The following is a 22,683-nucleotide window of genomic DNA, read 5'->3' as shown; positions in this document are numbered from 1 at the left end:
CTGTTAGCCGTTGAACTTTCGGTGAACTGGCTGGCTGACTCTGTGGCACGGATCTTTATACAGCAGCTCCAGGGGGAGGAGATCTGGGTGGAACCAAGGGAGGAGCCCAGTACAAACTCTCGCGTACTCCCAGAGCTACTCCCCCTGGTGGTCAGGTAGTGCAACTGCCCTTACAATATTGATACATGTATCTACTTGGAACAGAGTGACATTGGTAACTATAATTCCGTGTGAATCTCATTCACCACACAGATCACCAACAACCTGTCCTCCCCCCCCCCCCCCCCCCCCCCCCCCGGTCCCCCGTCCCACCCCATGCCGCCACTATAGTTCAGAAAGCCCACCAACGACTCTACTTTCTCAGAAGACGAGGAAATTTGGCATGTCAGCTACGACCCTCACCAACTTCTACAGATGCACCATAGAAAGTATTCTTTCTGGTTGTATCACAGCTTGGTATGGAGCCTGCTCTGCCCAAGACCCCAGGAAACTACAAAAGGTCGTGAATGTAGCTCAATCCATCACGCAAACCAGCCTCCCATCCATCTATAATTCCCGCTTCCTCGGAAAGGCAGCCAGCATAATTAAGGATCCCACGCACCCCGGACATACTCTCTTCCACCTCCTTCCGTCAGGAAAAAGATACCAAAGTTTGAGGTCACGTACCAACCGACTCAAGAACAGCTTCTTCCCTACTGCCATCAGACCTTTGAATGGACCTACCCCGTATTAAGTTGATCTTTTCTCTACACCTTGCTATAACTGTAACATTATATTCTGCAGTCTCTCCTTCCTTCCCTATGTACGGTATGCATTGTTTGTGCAGCATGCAAGAAATAATACTTTTCACTGTATACTAATACATGTGACAATAATAAATCAAATAAAATAAAATCAAAAAGACAGGAAACTGGGGAGTCCATGAACCGGTGCCGATGATGGTTGCATAGCACTGCTGTGTGCAATATCCTCTACCCCAGGCCCCATGATTAAAGGGGCGGACTCTTCCATAAAGGGACCTCCGTTGAGGACCTCCGCCGCCAGACGGCAACAAGGCCTCTCCAGGCGACAGGCGAGGAGGTGAAAAATGTGCAGCTGCAGCCCGTACAGAAAACCCCTCATTGCAGTATGGGACAGAATGGAGGGCATTCCTAAGAGATGGCTAGGGTTATGGGGCTCCAGCTCCCGAGAGAAGTTTTGGGGCCGATATGGAATTCCCTCCAAGCAGGGGTCGCTCAGACGGGAGTCCACCGCACACCTCTGCATCCTCGAGATTGCGGGTGCCATCAGGTCCAAACACAACAGTTTTGAGGCCATGGGTGGCATCGGTTACGAGCTGGACACCCACCCCACTCAATACTCCAATTCATAGGGTGTCATCCAGCCCACTCCTCCGCCACCAGCAAGGTCCTGACCCTCATCACCCCAACAGCCTAACAAATAACATGTGCTCTAACAACTAACAAGGCCAATTCTTCAGTAGCAAGAGCCTTCAGCTGTGAAGCTCGAGGCTGCTCACAGACAAAGGGAGTTTGTTCAGCATAGAAACAAGAGCAGAGGTGGAAGTGTTTTATAGGACAGAGGCAGCAGCAATAGTGCCCCTGTTGTCGGTATGCACAATATTCAAAGGTGGCTTGAAGACGAAAAGCCCCTCCATAAGCCCATAAGACAAAGGAGCAGAATTAGGCTATTTGGCTCAATCGAGTCTGCTCTGCCATTCAATCATAGAACATAGAACAGTACAGCACAGTACAGGCCATTCAGCCCACGATGTTGTGCCAACCATTTATCCTAATCTAAGATCAACTGAACCAACACCCGTTCAATTTACTGCTGTCCATGTGCCTGTCTAAGAGTCGTTTAAATGTGCCTAATGACTCTGACTCTACCACCTCCACTAGCAAAGCATTCCACGCACCCACCACTCTCTGTGTAAAGAACCTACCTCTGACATCTTCCCTATACCTTCCTCCAATCACCTTAAAATTATGTCCCCCTCATGACAGCCATTTCCGCCCTGGGGAAAAGTCTCTGGCTATGCACTCTATCCATGCCTCTCATCACCTTGTACACCTGTATCAAGTCACCTCTCTGCCTTCTTCGCTCCAGTGAGAAAAGCCCTAGCTCCCTCAACCTTTCTTCTTTAGACATGCCCTCCAGTCCAGGCAGCATCCTGGTAAATCTCCTCTGCACCCTCTCCAAAACATCCACATCCTTCCTAAAATGAAGCGACCAGAACTGGACACAATATTCCAAGTGTGGTCTAATTAGGGTTTTATAAAGCTGCAGTAAAACCTCACGGCTCTTAAAACTCAATCCCCCTGTTAATGAAAGCCAACACACCTTACGCCTTCTTAACAACCCTATCAACGTGGGTGGCAACTTTGAGGTATCTATGTACGTGGACCCCAAGACCCCGCTGTTCCTCCACACTTCCAAGATCCTGCCTTTAACCCTGTATTCAGTATTCAAATTCGACCTTCCAAAATGAATCACTTCATATTTATCAAGGTTGAACTCCATCTGCCACGTCTCAGCCCAGCTCTACATCCTGTCAATGTCCTGTTGTAACCTGAAACAACCCTCAACACTATCTACAACTCCTCCAACCTTCGTGTCATCGGCAAACTTACTAACCCACCCTTCCACTTCCTCATCCAAGTCATTTATAAAAACCACAAAGAGCAGAGGTCCCAGAACAGACCGCTGCAGGACACCACTGGCCACTGACCTCCAGGCAGAATACTTTCCATCCACTACCACTCGCTGTCTTCTTTCGGCCAGCCAATTCTGTATCCAGACAGCCAAATTTCCCTGTGTCCCATGCCCCCTAACTTTCTGAATGAGCCTACCACGGGGAACCTTATCAAATGCCTTACTGAAATCCATATACACCACATCCACTGCCTGATCTTCATCAATGTGTCTCACAAAGCCATGCTGACTATCTTTAATCAAACTATGTTTTTTTAAATAATCATAAATCCTATCTCTCAGAATCCTTTCCAATATTTTGCTCACCACAGACGTAAGACTGATAGGTCTGTAATTCCCAGGGATTTCCCTATTCCCTCTCTTGAATAGGGGAACAACATTCGCCTCCCTCCAATCATCCGGTACTACTCCAATGGAGAGTGAGGATACAAAGATCATCGGCAATGGTGCAGCAATCTCCTCCCTCGCTTCCCGTAGTAACCTTGGGTATATTGTCAGGCCCAGGGGACTTATCTGTCCTGATGTTTTTCAAAATTTCCAGTACATCCTCCTTCTTAATATCAACCTGTTTGAGTCTATTAACCTGGTTCACACTTTTTTTATGAGCAACAAGGTCCCTCTCTCTAGTGAATACTGAATCAAAATATTCATTTAGGGCCTCCCCCATCTCCTCAGATTCGAGGCACAAGTTCCCTCCACTATCCCTGATTGGCCCTACTCTCACTCTGATCATCCTCTTATTTCTCACGTAAGTGTAGAACACCTTAGGGCTTTCCCTAATCCTTCCCACCAGGGCTTTCTCATGCCCCCTTCCAGCTCTCCCCATTATTTAGTTCCTTCCTAGCTACCTGGTAACCCTCTTGAGCCGAGTCAGATCTTTGCTTCCTCAACCTTACGTAAGCTTCCTTCTTCCTCTTGACTAGAAGCTCCGCTTCTCTTGTCATCCACGGCTCCTTCACCTTACCATTCCTTCCTCGTCTCAGTGGGACAAAACTATCCAGCACCCACAGCAAGTGCTCCTGAAACAACCCCCACATTACTGTTGTGCATTTCCTGAAGAACAATTGTTCCCATTCTATGCTCCTCAGCTCCTGTCTAATAGCAGTATAATTTCCCCTCCCCCAATTAAATACCTTTGCATACTGTGTGTTTCTATCCCTCTCCATGACTATGGTAAAGGTCAAGGAGTTGTGGTCACTGTCACCGAAATGCTCTCCCACCGGGACATCTGACACCTGGCCTGGCTCGTTGCCGAGCACCAAGTCCAATATGGCCTCCTCTCTAGTCGGCCTATCTACATATTGAGTCATGAATCCTTCCTGTTCACACCTGACAAAATCTGCTCCATCCAAACCATTTTCACTGAGGCGGTTCCAGTCAATATTAGGGAAGTTGAAGTCACTCATGACAACAACTCTGTTACTTCTGCACTTTTCCAAGATCTGCTGCCCAATCTGTTCCTTTATCTCTCTGCTGCTATTGGGGGGTCTGTAGAACACTCCCAATAAAGTGACTGCTCCTTTCTTGTTTCTGACTTCCACCCATACTGACTCAGCAGACAAACCCTCCTCAACTACCTCCTTTTCTGCAGCTGTGGTGCACTCCCTAATTAATAGTGGCATTCCCTCTCCTCTTTTACCTCCCTCCCTATTCTTCTGAAAACATCTAAACCCCGGAACATCTAACAACCATTCCTGCCCCTGTGATGGCCACAACATCGTAGTTCCAAGTACTGATCCATGCTCTAAATTCATCTCCCTTATTCTTGACATTTCTTGCATTGAAACAGACACACTTTAACCCATTCCACTGAGTGCAACTTTGCCCTATCAACTGTCTATCCTTCCTCAGAGACTTGCTGCCTACTATTTCTGCCTGTTGAACAGCAACCCTATCCTTTGATCCATAGCTCTGGTTCCCATCCCCCTGCCAAACTAGTTTAAACCCCCCCGAAGAGCTCTAGCAAACCTCCCACCCAGGATATTGGTGCACCTCCAGCTTAGGTGCAATCATGGCTGATTGGCTGATATGTTACTCATTCCCATTCTCTCCAAAACCCCTGACCCCTTAATTAATCAAGAACGTATCTATCTCTGCCTTAAAGACATTCAGTGACTTGGCCTCCACAGCCTTCTGCGGCAATGCGTTCCACAGATTCACCACCGTCTGATTGAAGAAATTCCACCTCATCTCTGTTTTAAAGGATCGTCCCTTCAGTCTGAGGCTGTGCCCTTGGGTTCCAGTTTTTCCTGCTAGTGGAAACATCCTCTCCACATCCACTCGATCCTGGCCTCTCAGTATTCTGTAAGTTACAATAAGATCCCCCTCATCCTTCTAAACTCCAACCTGATGCACCCAGAGACCTCAACTGCTATGACAAAAGAACATTAGTGAACCACGTGTGTTTTTACAACATGGTCGTTATTCTAGATTTTTATTGAATTCAAATTTTAACACCTGTCGTTGGATTTGAACCTGGCCCTCCAGATCGTTAACCTGTGCCTCTGGATTATTAGTCCAGTGACAATACCACTACGTCATTGCCTCCCCATATATTCATGCTGGTGTATATCTACAGGTAACAGACAAATCAGGTACATAAATTATAATTAAAGTTAAGAGGAGGTGATCATTGCTGAATGGTTAAAAGAAAAAGGTAAAATCGCCATAGTCGCAGATGACCATAGGCTGCTTTCCCCTTTGAGGGGGAGAGGTCAATAGTGGTGATTTAACCTGAGGATCACCACACCTCGGGCAAGGGGAAAGGTTGAGAAAACAGGGCCTTAATGAATGGTATACATGTGTCCTTGCATATGCCAAGTAGCCTATGCTGATTGATGACCATTCCCGGGATGAATTCAATAAAATATAACTGTTTTTTCTATTTTCTTCTTTCAATAGCTGAAGTGCAGAGTGAAATTGAAAGAATCTTCGAATTGGCCAGGACTTTGCAGTTGGTTGTTTTAGATGCGGACACCATTAATCATCCTGCCCAGCTCATTAAGACCTCCCTAGCACCAATCATTGTTCATGTCAAAGTATCTTCTCCAAAGGTAAAATATTGTGTCCATATACAAGTGTAGCAAGAGTGAATTTTAAATATATACATTTACTTCACATGTTTTGCCTCTTTCAGGTGCAACAGCACACTTTTTTGTTTAAAAAGCCACTTTGACTTAGCTGGCAGCACTATCAGCTGTCTCATAGGTTTTATGGTTCAGGCTCCATAAACTAACATTTGATATAATATGTAAGTTGGCACTGAAATTTGAAGTTATTTTTCAAATTGTCAGAGGTGCCAGCCTTGGACCAGGTATTAAACTGAAGCTCTGTCTGTTAGGCCAAGGGTTCATGTAGGTGGTAAAGATTCCGTGTGATATTTGAAGAACATTAGGGAGTTTAGGCAAACAGCTGATCATATTTCGCACTGCTGCTTGTTGGAGAATGGCAACTTCATTTGCTCACAAAACTACAGTTCATTGCACAAGACTGGACATTTCTGAATGTTGTAGTAAAGCACGAAGCAATTGGAAGTCCATATAATCGTAAGAAATAGGAGCAGGATTAGGCCATTTAACCAATCAAGCCTTCTCTGCCATTCAATACAATCCTGGCCGATCTGATTATGGCATTAACACCACTTTCCTACCTGGCTTCCATAGCCCTCGGTTCCCATGTTACTCAGAAATCTGTCCATCACCAACTTGAATATGCTCAATGACCCAGCCTCCACTGCTCTCTGTGGAAGAAAATTCCAAAGACTAACAACCCTTAGAGAAGAAATTATGCTACATCTCTCTCTTAAATGGGAGACCCCTTGGGCAGGATTCTCCATCCCGATGCACCCGTTTTCTGGTGCGATGTGCCCCCGTCCTGCCAGCCAGCCAATGGGTTTCCCATTGTGACCACACCCACGCAGTTGGGAAATCTGCAGGCATGAGTGCGCTGCCGATGAAATGAAATGAAAATGAAAATCGCTTATTGTCACAAGTAGGCTTCAAATGAAGTTACTGTGAAAAGCCCCTAGTTGCCACATTCCGGCGCCTGTTCGGGGAGGCTGGTATGGGAATTGAACTATGCTGCTGGCCTGCCTTGGACTGCTTTAAAAGCCAGCGCTTTAGCCCTGTGCTAAACCAGCCCCTGATGAAACGGAAGATCCCGCCGATTGAGAATCCAGCCCCTTATTTTTAAATGGTGCTCCATTTCCTGGTTCCCCCATGAGAGGAAAAATCTTCTCAGCATCTACCCTCAGCCTCAAAACCATGTATGTTTTTTTGTCAATTTCATTCTTATAAACTCCAGTGAGTATAGTCTCAACCCTTTCTCATAAGACAACCTCTTAAAGGCAAGACAACAAGGAATCAGCCTAATGAACTTTTTCTGAATTGCTTCCAATGCAACGATACCCTTCCTTGAGTAAAGAGACCAAAATTACACGGTATTCCAGGTGCAGCCTCACCAATGCTCCATACAAGACTACCCTACTTTCATCCCCCTTGCAATAAAGGGCAACATTCCATTTTCCTTCCTCATGTGCAAGGACACCCAGATCCCTCTGTGCTGTAGCATTCTGCAGTTTTTCACCATCTAAATAATATTCTGCCTCTCTATTTCTCCTACCAAAGTGGACAACCTCACATTTTCCCACATTGGGAAATCTAACTTTCAAAAATGATGAATTCTCAGGGTCTGAGTGTCACATATTGCCGTTCTCTAGAAGGTGCTGCGTCTACTTCTTGAATCCTTTGTATTGGTTTGATGCAAGTGAATGGCTTGCTTCGCCCCCTTCAGAGGACAATTAAGAGTCAACCACGTTAGACATTGTGGTGTGACAGTCACTGTGTTGGAGTGATGGGTTGAATAATATTCCTTTATCTCTGATTTTATTTTGTTCTTGCATGTATCTAACAGTGCTATGAACCCCAAACTGTGTGTCTGGCATTTTATGTGCAGTTATATGGTGTGACCCAGCGATAAATACGTGCATCTCTTTATAGCCTGGTCTATCAGCACTGCAACCTCTTGTGATGATAGTGATTCACCATGTCAAAGTATTACCAATTACTTCCATTTTCTCCCACCAAAAGGCATCGTCATTTCCAGCAAGGGCACAGTTCTGTAATCAAGGGTTCTGGCTCAGACCCCCAAGCAATGTGGCCCTGGCTAAAACTGGGGCCCACTGCTCGAGGTGACCCCAATAGCTTCAGCAGAGGAGGCCACATATAATTCAGCGGACCAAGTTTTGTTGGACGTGCAGCAGACAGTAGAGGACATCGGAATTGCGGTTAATGCTATACTTGGATTTCAGAAAACTATTGACTGATCACATTGCCGATGAATGGCAGAAATAAGGAGTCAAAGATGGAGGGTTAAAATGTGATGCTAAATCGATACTTGGTTTAAAAATAGGGAACAGAGAATATAAGCAGGATGTCCCAGAGGTCAGTTTCAAGATTACTCTAAATTTAACTATACACGGATACTGGTGGCGTAAGCAAAATCTTTATGCTCACTGTTGATTATAAAACAGGAGTCAGTTCAAAAGTAATGCAAGTCAACTGAAGTGTCCCATCAAAATCCTGTCATTTCCTGGGTATACACTCCAGTCTGCAAAATGAGGATGTCCATCCATTTTTACCTTCTGGCCTGCGAGGAAAGGAAATTAAGAGGTTGAAATTGACCTATGCCAGCAGGGTGAAATGACCAACTCATTCCAAATCAGCAGCTGATTCTTCGCTGCGCCAATTTTTACTTCCCATTGACTTGGAAATTATTGTGAAGGTGCTTCACAGCAAAGCAAAACTTCAGTGAAACCAAGAAATGAGTCTCCAAAAAGAGCCTGTCAACCTCCGTGCAAAGAATTGCCCGAGGTGAACAATCAGCTGCATATTTGCTCTAAGCCTGTGTGTTGATACTAGCATCGGCCAGTTTCAAGGCCTACGGATTTACCAAGGTCAAGCCTTCAGTAATCCTTGAGCCGCGCATAATTGCCTGGGATCAACAATCTGTCAACTTAGAGCTCCCTCAACCTCTGTCACCATCAGAATGCTGGACTTGTCCCTCCGCCCTCCCCATGTCACCCTCAGCAATGCGGACTGTCATCCCCGACCCTCCCTCTTTCACCCTTAACCAGCTCTGTTATCGGACAGGATGTGGAGATGTCAACATTGGACTGGGGTGAGCACAGTCAGACGTCTTACAACACCAGGTTAAAGTCCCAACAGGTTTGTTACAAACACTAGCTACAGTTTGTAACAAACCTGTTCGACTTTAACCTGGTGTTGTAAGACTTTTCATTGGACAGGGCATCGAGTACAAAAACGGGCAAATCATGCTTCAATTGTATAGAACCTTGGTAAGGCCGCTCTTGAAATACTGCACCAAATTCTAGTCGCCACACTACCAGAAGGATGTGGAGGCTTTGGAGAGGGTGCAGAGGAGGTTTACCAGGATATTGCCTGGTCTGGAGGGTATTAGCTATGTGGGGAAGCTGAATAAACTCTTGACTGTTTTCATTGGCACGACGGAGGTTGAGGGATGACCTGACAGAGATTTACAAGATTAAGAGGGGCATGTTTAGAGTGGATGGCAGGCACTCATTCCCTGGGTGGAGGGGCAGTCACCAGGGGGCATAGGTTTAAGGTCCATGGGGCAAAGTTTAGAGGAGATGTGCGAGCCAGGATTTTTACGCAGAGGGTGGTGAGTGCCTGGAATGCGTTGCAAGAGATGGTGATGGAAGCAGATAAATTAACGGCGTTCAAAAGGCATCTAGCCAATCACACAGATAGGATGGCTATAGAGGGATACAGCACAAGGAAGTGCTGAGGGTTTTGGCAAAGGTTGGTATTCTGACCGGTGCAGGCTTGGAGGGCCAAAGGGCATGTTCCTGTGCTGTATTGTTCTTTGTTCTTTGCTCTCCCAACCTCACCTTGTTTGGCTCCTCTATCATTTTTGTACTGCCTTGGGTAGAGATATACTCTTCCCCTGTCATCCAGCTCCCTCCCGCAGTGTTCATGGACCTTCTTAGGGCCATCACGACCCTTCCATCAGACAGCTATGCCCTGCCCGACCTGTACAGCCAGCACCCAGGCTCAGCCTCCTCTGTCTTGGTCCAATACAGTTGGCCAAACAAGGAAAGCAGCTCCTACTCACTCCAAATACACCGCAAAGACCTCCTCACCTGCTGTATGCCCCCTCTAAACCAGTTGTGAGTCTAAAACACGTGTTTCTCAAAGGTACAATTTAACTTGGCGACTGTGTGCTTTAATGAGTATACACAAAACGCTAATGCATTAAAAATTGGTTCCTGAGACAACAGTATGCCTTTAATACACTACCAACTCCCAGCCTGCCACTGGGAAGCTGAAATTCCACCTCCTGTACAATTAAATGCCCCAGGGCCACCTCGGTGAATTACCTCTTTTTAAAAATAATTTCCACTCTTCCTGGTGTATTGGTCACTTTCTTCTATTTATCTTTCTTCCTGCATCATTTGCCTCACTTACCATAAGACCATGAGATGTAGGAGCAGAATTAGGCCACTCAGCCCATCGAGACTGCTCCACCATTCAATCATGGCTGATATTCTTCCCATCCCCATTCTCCTGCATTCTCCCCATAACCACTGATCCCCTTATTGATCAAGAACCTATCTATCTCTGTCTTAAAGACACTAAGTGATTTGGCCTCCACAGTATTCTGCGGCAAAGAGTTCCACAGATTCACCACCCTCTGGCTGAAGAAATTCCTCCTCATCTCTGTTTTAAAGGATTGCCCATTTAGTCTGCGATTGTGTCCTCTGCTTCTAGTTTTTCCGACAAGTGGAAACATCCTCTCCATGTCCACTCTATCCAGGCCTCGAAGTATCCTGTATGTTTCAATAAGATCCCCCTCATCCTTCTAAACATCAACGAGTACAGACCCAAAGATCTCAAATGTTCCTCATGCGCGAAGATCTTCATTCCAGGGATCATTCTTGTGAATGTCGTCTGGACCCTTTCCAAGGCCAGCACATCCTTCCTTAGATATGGGGCCCAAAACTGCTCACAGCACTCCAAATGGGGTTTGACCAGACCTTTTATAGCCTCAGAAGTGCATGCTTGGTCTTATATTCTAGCCCTCTCAACATAAATGCTAACATTGCATTTGCCTTCCTAACTGCCGACTGAACCTGCACGTTAACCTTAAGAGAATCGTGAACAAGGACTCCCAAGTCCCTTTGTGCTTCTGATTTCCTAAGCATCCGCCCACTTAGAAAATAATCTATGCCTCCATTTCTCCTTCCAAAGTGAATAATGTCACACTTTTCCATATAGCATTCCATTTGCTACTTCTTTGCCCACTCGCCTAACCTATCCAAGTCCTTCTGCTGCCCGCCTGTTTCCTCAATACTACCTGTCCCTCTACAGATCTTTGTACCATATGCAAACGTAGCAACAGTGACTTCAGTTCCTTCTTCCAGATCATTAATATATTGTGAAAATTTGTGGTCCCAGCATCGACCCCTGAGACACACCACTAGTCACTGGGCTGCCATCCTGAAAACGACCCCTTTATCCCCACTCTCTGCCTTCTGCCAGTCAGCAAATCCTCTATCCATGCCACAATCTTACCCTTAACACCATGGGCCCTTAACTTATTTAACAGTCACCAATGTGGCACCTTGTCAAAAGCCTTCTGGAAATCTAAATAAATCATGTCCACTGGTTCCCCTTTGTCTAACTTCCTTGTTGCTTCCTCAAAGAACTTTAAAAAATGTGTCAGACATTGCCTCCCCTTGACAAAGCCGTGCTGACTTAATCCTGTTTTATAATGCACTTCCAAGTACTCCGCAATCTCATCTTTAATAACAGACTCTAAAATCTTACCAATAACCAAAGTCAGGCTAATCGGCCTATAATTTCCCATCTTCTGCCCCCTCCCTTATTAAACAGCGGTGTTAAATTAGCCACCTTCCAGTCCTCTGGGACACCTCCTGCCTCCAGTGATTCCTGAAAGATCACCACCAATGCCTCCACAATCTCCTCAGCTATCTCTTTTAGAACCCTGGGGTTTAGTCCTTCCAGTCCAGGTGATTTATTCACCTTCAGACCTTTCAGTTTCCCCAGAACCTTCTCCTTAGTAATGGTCACTGCACTCACCTCTGCCCCCTGATTCTCCAGGAGCTCTGACATCCCACTGGTGTCTTCCACCGTGAAGACTGATGTAAAGTAACTATTCAGTTTGTCTGCCATTTCTTTGTTTCCTATTATTGCATCTCCAGCCACAATGGAGACAGTGGTCAATGTCTATTTTTGCCTCCCTCTTACCTTTTATATATTGAAAAAAACTCCTCCTATCTTCCTTTATATTACGAGCTAGCTTGCACTCATATTTCAACTTCTCCACCCTTATTGCTTTTTTAATTGTCCTCTGCTCACTTTTAAAGGCTTCCCAATCCTCCGGTTTCCCACTAATGCTTACACACTTTGTTGATTCTTCACAGCGTGGCACAGACTGTAAACCGACCAGGTGTAGCGATCCCAGGAGCTGTCAGCGTGGCACTTTGATTACGAGGCACGCCAATGGACACTGGGGACATTCAAAAGAAATTCGAACTGAGTTCTAAGGGCTGTTGGATGAAGGGTAAAAGGTGATGGAGGGTAAAAGGTGATGGAGCATCAAAGGTGATGATGGAGAGAGGATCAAGGGTGATGGAGGGAATGTTAAAGCTGACTGAGAATGGCTGCAGGGTGATGGTTTCTAGCTCGACAGTCACAGAAGATATAGTTTAGGCGATAGTGGAGAGGTCAAAGATGATGAGGGAGTATTGCAGGGTGATGGTTTGCAACTCCAGCTATTTAGGTGTGGCAGGTTGCGGGGGAGGGGGGTCCACAGTACTTCAGGTTAAAAATCCTCCTCTTTGAAAGGCAGAATGTTGCTGCTGGCCTGCAGGCTGTAGATGCCTGTGTGAGTGCCATTTAAATATGGCACCTGGACCATCGACCCTCATGAATTAGAGGCGGGGGTCGGCGACTTCCTGCCCACCCCACAATTGGCCGGGCCCCCCCCCCCCCCCCCCCGACTATGCAGAGCTAATTGGCTGACTGCCCCACCTCGGAGCAGAAATTCCGATCCCACCATCAGCACACTCGCCGCTGCATGAAGATTCTGTCCAGAGCATTGACCAGGCTTTGGAAAGATGCAGACTGAAGATGCGAATGAAATGAACAGTGTCTTTGTGTTTGTATGAGAGAACATCGCTGTGGAAGAAGCTGAGATTTATTATACATCCAAGTTCTAATATTAGTGTTTTTAGCATCTCAATGTTGTCAGTAATTACTGCTTTGTTTGAAGAATCTGTTTCTTTTTTTTCACCAGGTGCTGCAGAGGTTGATAAAGTCCAGGGGAAAGTCACAGAGTAAAAACCTCAACGTCCAGTTGGTGGCAGCCGATAAACTGGCACAATGCCCTCCAGTACGTAATAATTCAGCAGATTGTTTTGATTGATAAGAGTATGTTAACAAGCTAAGAGCAACTGGAACGGTGCAAAAAGCAACTTAGCTTGCTGCCCGTGCTTACCACTTCCAGTTGATGTATATTCGCCGTAAGTATAAGTTTTGGTAATTTGGTGAAAGCAGGTTAAACAAACACTTCCTGCCCACGTTTGAGTTTGCCTTCCGATAAGCAGGTGCCCCATTCAAGGTTTGGCTTGAGTTTCAAATGATTTTACCTCAAAAGAATATTAAATTGTCAAATATTATTTTGAATTCCTGAACTGGCTGCAAATTATGACAGCAACTTTTATTCATATCTCATCATTAATGGAATAAAATAACCCCAAACAATTCACAGGAACGTAAAATTTGATACCAAGTGACAGAAGGTAATAAGTGTTGATGGCTGACAGCTTGATCAAAGAGGAAGGTTTTAATCCATAGAGCAGAATCTCGACAGTGCAGAAAGAGGCCTCCAAAAGAGTACTCCACCTAGGCCCACTCCCCTACCCTATCCCCGTAACACCAAACTTACCTAGCCTGCACATCTTTGGACACTAAGGGATATTTTAGCATGAGCAATCCACCGAACCTGCGCATCTTTAGACTGTGAGAGGAAACTGGAGCACCTGGAAGAAACCCACCCAGAGATGAGGAGAAAGCGCAAACCCACATGGTTACCCAAGGCCGGAATCGAACCCCTGTCGCCATGAGGCAGGCGTGCTAACCACTGGGCCACCATGCCACTGATGGAGCATCTTAAAGGAGGAGAACAAGGAAGAGAAATTTAGAGAAAGAATTCCCAAGCTTAGCTTGGTAGCTGAAGGCCGGCCTGTCACTGATGGAACAATTAAAATCGGGGATGCTTAAGAGGCCATAGTTGGAGGAGCATGGATATCTTGGAGTGCTATGGGGATAGAGGAGATTACAGAGATAGGGAAGGGGGCAATTATGAAGGATTTTAAATTGAGATGTTGCTTAACTGGGAACCAATATAGGCCAGCGACCAAAAGAGTGATGGGTGAATGGGACTTGATGTGAGATATGATACGGGTAGTAGGGTTTTGGATGAGCTCATGTATATGGAGGATAGAACGTGGGAGGGCTGTCAAGAATTGGAATAATCAAGTCTAGAGTAATAAAAGCATGTACAAAGAACAGTACAGCTCTGGAAATGGCCCATCGGCCCTCAAAGCTTGCACCGATCATGATGCCTGTCTAAACTTAAACCTTCTACACTTCCACGGTCCATATCCCTCTGTTCCCATCCTATTCATTTATTCGTCAAGATGCCTCTTAAACGCCGCTACTGTATCTGCTTCCACCACCTCCCCTGGCAGCGCGTTCCAGGCACTCACCACCCTCTGTGTAAAAAACCTGCCTCACAAATCTCCTCTAAACATTCCCCATTGCACCTTAAACCTGTATCCCCTCGTAATTGACTCTTCTACCCTGGGAAAAAGCGTCTGACTATGCACTCTGTCCATGCCACTCATAATTTTGTAGATATCTATCAGGTCACCCTCAATCTCCGTCGTTCCAGTGAAAACAATCCAAGTTTATCCAACCTCACCTCATAGCTAATACCCTCTAGACCAGGCAACATCCTGGTAAATCTCTGCTGTACCCTCTCCAAAGCATCCACATCCTTCCTGTAGTGTGGCGACCAGAATTGTATGCACCATTCCTTATGTGGCCTAACCAATGTTCTGTACAGCTGCAACATGACTTGCCAATTTTCATACTCAGTGCCCCGACCAATCATGCTGTATGCCTTCTTGACCATCTCTGTTGCCACTTTCAGTGATCTGTGAACCTGTACTGCCAGATCTCTCTGCCTATCATTACTCTTAAGGATTCTGCTGTATTAGACATTCCAAAATGCATTACCTCGCATTTGTCCAGATTAAACTCCATCTGCCAGTTCTCCGCCCAAGTCTCTAACCAATCTATATTCTGCTGTGTCCTCTGAAAATCCTCTTCACTATCCGCAATTCCACCAACCTATGTGTCGTCCGCAAACTTACTAATCAGAGCAGCTACAATTTCCTCCAATTCATTTATATATACTCTGAACAACAAAGGTTCCAGCACAGAGCCCTTCGGAACACCACGAATCACAGCCTTCCATTCACAAAAGCACCCTTCCACCGCTACTCTCTGTCTTCTATGACCAAGTCAGTTCTGTATCCTTCTTATCAGCTCACCTCTGACCCTGTGTGACTTCACCTTTTGTACCAGTCTGCCATGAGGGAACTTGTCAAAGGCTTTATTGAAGTCCATATCGACAACATCCACTGCATGTTCAGCAACAGATGAGTTGAGGCAGGGGTAAAGACAAGCGCTATTACTGAAGTCGAAATAGATGGTGTGAGTGATGTTGTGCTCTACTGATATAAACACCTATCACTCATAAGGGATTGTATAAACAGTCTGTGTGATAATTTATTTAGAATAGACTCATAAGAGCACCTAAACAAAGGTAGAATGTTTGAAGACATCAGCAGCAGAGCTGTGTGTGATGTGCTCAGCTCAAAAGCAAAAGTAAAATTAAGACTGGTTCACAAGACACACTTCCCTTCCAGTGATGTCAGGTTGCTATCCCTTAAAGGCATATTACCACAAGTGATGGTGCGGCTATCTGGCCAGAAGCACATTTTGGGATTCCGCCTCTGCCTGCTGCCAGGGAGAGGGTTGGAGTTGGTATTTAGGGAACAAAGTTTATGGTGGACAGCAAAGACAATGGCTTCAGTATTCCCAATATTTACTTGCAAGCAATTTCTGGTCATCCAGGACTGCAAGTTGGACAAGCAATCTGACAATTTTATGACAGTGGAGGAGTTGAAAAAGGTGGTGATTCTGGGTGTCATCAGCCTGGTGATTTTGAGTGATATCGCTGAGGAGCAGTAGATGAGACATCGGAGGAGGCCAAGGATAGCCCCTCTAACCTTGGGCGACACCAGATGTAACAGTAGATGAACAAGTAGGGAAGCCATTTCAGGTGATTCTCTGGTTACGATTGGATTGATGGAATTGGAATCAGGCAAGTGCATTCCCAGCCACTGGGATAATGGTGGAGTGGAATTGCCAGAGAATGATGTGGCCAATCATGTCAAAGTCTGTAGATAGATTAAAAAGGAAGCAGATACATAATAACCTTTATAATAATCTTTATTGTCACAAATAGGCTTACAGTAACACTGCAATGAAGTTACTGTGAAAAGCCCCGAGTCGCCATGTTCCAACGCTTGTTCGGATACACAGAGGGAGAATTCAGAATGCCCAAATTACCTAACAGCATGTCTTTCGGGACTTGTGGGAGAAAAGCGGAGCCCCCGGAGGAAACCCACGCAGACACTGGGAGAACATGCAGACTCCACACAGACAGTCACCTAAGCCAATCAAACCTGGTTGCAGCTGTGAAGCAACAATGCTACCCACTGTGCTACCATGCTGCCCAAACATTAACGTCGTTCAAAAGGCATCTCGACAAATACATGGATATGATGGGTATAGAGTGGATACGGCACTCGGAAATGCTGAGGGCTTTGGCCAAGGGTGGTATCATTACCGTTACAGGCTTGGAGGGCCAAAGGGCCTGTTCCCGTGCTGTATTGCCCTTTGTTCTTTGGAATGAGAGTTTACCTTCACAGGATAAATTTGGATTTCATAGGATTGTAATTTTGATTAGAGCTGTCGCAATACTGTGGCTGGGTCTGAAAACTGATCAGAGAGACTCAAACATGGAGGGGCGATTCTCCGAGCCCCGCGCCGGGCTGAAGAATCGCCACAACGGCGCCACGACGCCCTGACACCGGCGTGCGATTTTCCGAGGTGCGGAGAATCAGCGCCATTTGCGCCGGCCGCGGGACGCTGGAATCAGCGGGGCCGTTGATTCTCCGGCCCTTATGGGCCGAGCGGCCGCTCGGATACAACAGAGTCCCGCCGGCGCTGTTCATCCCTGGTCGCTGCCGGCGAGAACTCTGCGCGAACGGTCGGGGTGCAGCATGTGGGGGGGGGGGGGGGGGGGGGGGGCTCCTTTACCAGGGGGGAGGCCTCTGATGGGGTCTGGCCCGCGATCGGGGCTCACTGATCGGCGAGCCGGCCTCTCCCCTCCCCCCGGGCCTACTTTCCGGCCCGGCTGGCCCCTGAACACAGACGCCATGTTGAGTCGGGGCCGGCACGCAGAAGTCGTCCCCCGCGCATGCGCAGGTTGATGCGGCCCAACTGCGCTTGCGCGGGTTGGCACGGCGCCCATTCGGCGACGGGAAGGGAGGCTGGAGCAACGTGAACTGCTCCAGCGCCATGCTGGCACCCTGTGGGGGACAGAATCGGTCGTAACCGGGCCCGGTTCACGCCGTCATGAAACGTGACGGCATTCACGATGGCGCGAACACTTGTGCTCCATTTGGGAGAATCACCCCCAGAGTTTTTAATGGAAGGGTGGATGTGGATTTGGAAGGCAAAAACGGGTTGAAGGACTTTGGCGAGGAAAGGGAATTTGGCGATGAGGTGGGACTTTGCTGGGAGGCTTCAATGGTTGGTTGTATGAGGAAAAGGAAGATGGCGGCAGCTTTAGAGGAGAGAGGGACAGTAACCGAGGAGAGACTATAACAATATTAGTTAACTTGGCAGCCAGGATGGGAAGTTTGGTAGTCAGCAGATTCGTGGAAATTGGTCCGAAGGCGCAAAACTGGGACTGAAGGACAAGACGAGATAGGAAAAGGCATGTGGGAAGATAGGAGAAAAGCTTTTTTTTAAAAAATAATTTTTATTAATATTTTCACAAAATACAAACAACAAAACAATATTAACAAGACAACCATAGTAAAAACCAAAGAACAACAACCAACCGCCCCCCCCCCCCCCCCCCCCCCCGCAACTACAAAAACAAAAAAGCAAACAACCCCCCCCCCCCCCCCCCCCCCTCCCGGGCTCCCGGGTTGCTGCCGGCCTATTTCCCTACCGTTCCGCCAGGAAGTCCAGGAAAGGCTGCCACCACCTAAAGAACCCTTGCACCGACCCTCTCAGGGCGAATTTCACCCTCTCCAACTTGATGAACCCCGCCATGTCATTGATCCAGGCCTCCACGCTTGGTGGCCTCACATCCCTCCATTGAAGCAAGATCCTCCGCCGGGCTACTAGGGACGCAAAGGCCAGAACACCGGCCTCTTTCGCCTCCTGCACTCCCGGCTCCACTGCAACCCCAAAAATTGCGAGTCCCCAGCCTCGCCTGACCCTGGATCCTACCACCCTCGACACCGTCCTTGCTACCCCCTTCCAAAAGTCCCCCAACGCTGGGCATGCCCAGAACATATGGGCATGGTTCGCTGGGCTCCCCGAGCACCTAGCACACCTGTCTTCGCCCCCGAAGAACCTGCTCATCCTCGTCCCGGTCATATGAGCCCTATGTAGCACCTTGAACTGTATGAGGCTAAGCCTCGCAGAAGAAGAGGAGGAATTCACCCTTTCCAGGGCATCCGCCCACGTCCCCTCCTCAATCTTCTCACCCAGCTCCTCTTCCCATTTACCCTTCAGCTCGTCCACCGAGGCCTCGTCTACATCCTGCTTTACTACACATCCAAAATCCTCCCTCCTCCAACCCACATCCCCGAGAGCACCCTGTCCCGTACCCCACGTGGGGGCAGCAGAGGGAACCCCTCCACCTGCCACCTGACAAACACCCTAACCTGCATGTACCTAAACATGTTCCCCGGGGGAGCCCAAACTCCCCCTCTAACTCACCCAGGCTCGCAAACCTCTCATCCACAAACAGGTCCCTCAACCTCCTAATACCTATCCTGTGCCAGCCCAGAAATCCGCCATCAATGCTCCCTGGAACAAACCGGTGGTTCCCACATATTGGGGACTCCATCGAGCCCCCCACCTCCCCCTATGCCGTCTCCATTGCCCCCAGATTTTGAGGGTAGCCGCCACCACCGGGCTCGTGGTATACCTCGTTGGAGGGAGCGGCAACGGCGCCGTTACCAGCGCCTCCAGGCTCGTGTCCACAAAGGACGCCATCTCCATCCTCTTCCATGCTGCCCCTTCCCCGTCCATTACCCACTTATGCACCATCGCTGCGTTGGCAGCCCAATAGTACCCACAGAGGTTGGGCAGCGCCAGCCCCCCCATCCCTGCCCCGCTCCAAAAACACCCTTCTCACCCTCGGAGTCCTATGCGCCCATACAAATCCCGTAATACTTCTGTTAACCCTCCTAAAAAAGGCCTTTGGGATAAGGATGGGGAGGCACTGGAACAGGAACAAAACCCTCGGGCGCACTGCCATCTTGACGGACTGCACCCTACCCGCCAGCGACAGCGGTAACATATCCCACCTTTTAAACTCCTCCTCCATTTGCTCCACCAGCATTGTGAGGTTAAGCTTGTGCAGGGCCCCCCAACTCCCAGCCACCTGGACTCCCAGGTACCTAAAGCTCCTCCCTGCCTGCTTCAGTGGGAGCCTACCAATCCCCTCCTCCTGATCCCCCGGGTGCACAACGAACAGCTCGCTCTTACCCAGGTTGAGCTTATACCCAGAAAAGCCCCCAAATTTGCTGAGAATCCTCATCACCTCCAGCATTCCCCCCACCGGGTCCGCCACATACAGCAACAGGTCGTCCGCATAAAGCGACAGTTGATGCTCCTCCCCACCCCGCACCAGGCCCCTCCAGTTCCCCGACTCCCTCAACGCCATGGCCAGGGGCTCAATTGCCAACGCAAAGAGCAAGGGGGACAGGGGACCCCTGTCTCGTCTCCCGGTGCAGCCGAAAGTACTCCGACCTCCTCCTAGTCGTGGCTACACTCGCCATCGGGGGCCTCATATAACAGCCTCACCCAACGGACAAACCCCTCCCCAAACCCAAACCTTTCCAACACCTCCCACAGATACCGCCACTCAATCCTATCAAAGGCCTTCTCCGCGTCTAATGCCACCACTATCTCCGCCTCCCCTTCCACAGCCGGCATCATAATGACATTCAGAAGCCTTCGTATGTTGGTATTCAACTGCCTTCCTTTTACAAACCCCGTCTGGTCCTCGTGAATGACTCCCGGCACACAATCCTCTATTCTTGTAGCTAAGATCTTCGCCAACAGCTTGGCGTCTACATTTAGCAGCGAGATCGGCCTATATGACCCACACTCCAGGGGGTCCTTGTCCCGCTTAAGGATCAAGGAAATCAGCGCCCGTGACATAGTTCGGGGGTGAAGCCCCCCCCTCCCTTGCCTCGTTAAAGGTCCGAACCAACAGGGGGCCCAACAGGTCCGCATACATTATATAAAATTCGGCCGGAAACCAATCCGGTCCCGGCGCCTTCCCCGACTGCATGCTGCCAATCCCAGTGACCAGCTCCTCCAACTCAGTCGGCGCCCCCAGCCCCTCCACCTGCCCAGCCTCCACCTTCGGAAATCACAGCTTGTCCAAAAGCCCCCCCCCCCTCCACCGGGGGTTCAGACCGGTACAACTCCCCATAAAAGTCCCTAAATATTCCATTAACGTCTACCCCCCTCCGCACCACCTTCCCATCTCTATCCTTCACTCCCCCAATCTCCCTGACCGCGTCTCGCTTTCGGAGCTGGTGTGCCAGCATCCTGCTCGCCTTCTCCCCGTATTTATACACCGCTCCCTGTGCTTTCCTCCACTGAGCTTCCGCCTTTCTGGTGGTCAGTAGATCGAACCTGGCCTGAAGGTTATGGCGCTCCCCCAGCAAACCCTTCTCCGGAGCTTCCGCATATCTCCTGTCCACCCTCGTCATCTCCCCCACCAGTCTCTCCCTCTCTCTCTGCTCTCCCCTCTCCCTATGGGTTCGGATGGAAATCAACTCCCCTCTAATCACCGCCTTCAATGCCTCCCATACCGTCCCCATCGGACCTCCCCGTTATAGATAGGAGAAAAGCTGGCAAACAATTTGTGCTCCGAGCTAGGGCAGTGGGAATTAAACCTTCGTGAAAGTTTGGTCCAAGAGGCCAGACGATATGAAAGACCCAGCAGATGCAGCTGAGCAGATGATCTCAATTCTCGTGACAAAGAGGTGAATGAGTTTCTGTGAACAATCCTGCTCACGTGCATGACGGTGCAGAAGCTTGGAAGGCCTTGTTCTGTGACAAATACTGAACATTTGCCATCCCGCAAAAGAGTTTTAAGTACCGTTAGCTGAAGAAAATATTGCTGAGCTCAAAACTAAGTTTTTCAAAGGACTTTGTTCCCCACCACTGTAAGGTGGAGGAGATGAGCAAGAAGGTGGATTACAGTAGAAAAAAGAAGCTGGGAGGGTGGGGGTCATCTTTAGAATCCAGGAAGATTCTGGAATACTGAGCAGTTTTGGCAGATGAGCAAATGCTTGAATGCAAAAGATTAAAAATTCTGTTTAAAACATCGTGCACACGAAATGCATCCAGATATGTTATTGCCAATATGTCGCCAAATTACATTGTTTCAAATAAAAAGATGGTAGATTCAGCCCAATGGAGTAACAAATTCCCTTTCATCTCCTGCCACTATCCTTGTACATTCATGTATTTTCTTCAGTTCCAGTGTCAATTGCTCCAGATTTTGCCTTGTGGCTTCTCATCTTTCACCCTCATTAAAGTCAAAAAAAATTTGCTATTCACGTGCGATCATGTAGCAAATCCCTCAGCATCTCACTATCCGTGACCTTGCTGATTTATGTTGGCTTTCCGTTCCCCAACGCCTCAATTTAAAGTTCTTGCACTTGTCTTTGAATCCCGTCAAGACCTCACTCTCCTGTATTTCTGTAACTTCAGCCAGTCCTGCTAACCACCCACTCCCTCCCTTCACTGCTGTACTTCTGATTCCAGACTCATCCATCAAGTATGGAAGTGCCTTAGGTTGTTATGGACTCTCTCTCTCTGAAAAACCCTCCACCTCCCTCTTCAACTTCACAATCCTCCTAAAAATGAAAGCAAATTACTGCGGATGCTGGAATCTGAAACAAAAACAGAAAATACGGGACAACCTCAGCACGTCTGACAGCATCTGTGAGGAGAGAATGGAGCTAACGCTTTGAGTCTGGATGACTCTTTGTCAGAGCTTAGACAAAGCTTTTGGGCACTCCTGCAGTTTGATTTGACTTTGGCGCAACTCAGTGAAGTGCTTTGGGAGGTCATTTCTTTGTTCAATGTGCTGTATACAAATTTGTGGTTCATATATTTACCATAGAAATTACAGCATAAGGGGCACCAGACAAGGATGCCCACTGTCCCCGCTGCTGTTCGCACTAGCAATTGAACCGCTAGCAATCGCGCTCAGGGCAGCAAAAAATTGGAGGGGGATCCGAAGGGGAGGTAGAGAGCACAGAGTCTCACTCTATGCGGATGATCTGCTCCTCTATATCTCGGACCCACAAAGCAGCATGGACGGAATCATCGCGCTCCTGAAAGAGTTTGGAGCCTTCTCGGGCTACAAACTCAACATGAGCAAAAGTGAGATCTTCCCAGTACACCCGCAAGGGGGGGGGGGGGCAGCACTAAA

The 22,683-nt window shown here is 48.0% G+C and overlaps 1 protein-coding gene across 6 annotated transcripts in view; it reads left to right on the top strand.

Annotated features, from left to right (window-relative positions):
- cacnb4a (calcium channel, voltage-dependent, beta 4a subunit) overlaps positions 1-22,683 on the top strand; it is a 403,331-nt gene that overhangs the window by 353,051 nt on the left and 27,597 nt on the right. For all 6 annotated transcript variants that reach the window (XM_038790022.1, XM_038790026.1, XM_038790023.1 and 3 more), the window contains 2 exons: positions 5,617-5,768; positions 13,075-13,170. In XM_038790022.1, the coding sequence (XP_038645950.1) occupies positions 5,617-5,768; positions 13,075-13,170 (248 nt within the window). The remainder of the gene's footprint in view (positions 1-5,616; positions 5,769-13,074; positions 13,171-22,683) is intronic.

The sequence above is a fragment of the Scyliorhinus canicula genome, chromosome 2 (assembly GCF_902713615.1).
Source record: "Scyliorhinus canicula chromosome 2, sScyCan1.1, whole genome shotgun sequence".
NCBI classification, from domain to species: domain Eukaryota; kingdom Metazoa; phylum Chordata; class Chondrichthyes; order Carcharhiniformes; family Scyliorhinidae; genus Scyliorhinus; species Scyliorhinus canicula.
The sequence above is the reverse complement of the archived record's forward strand: the minus strand, read 5'-3'. Positions and strand labels throughout refer to the sequence as shown.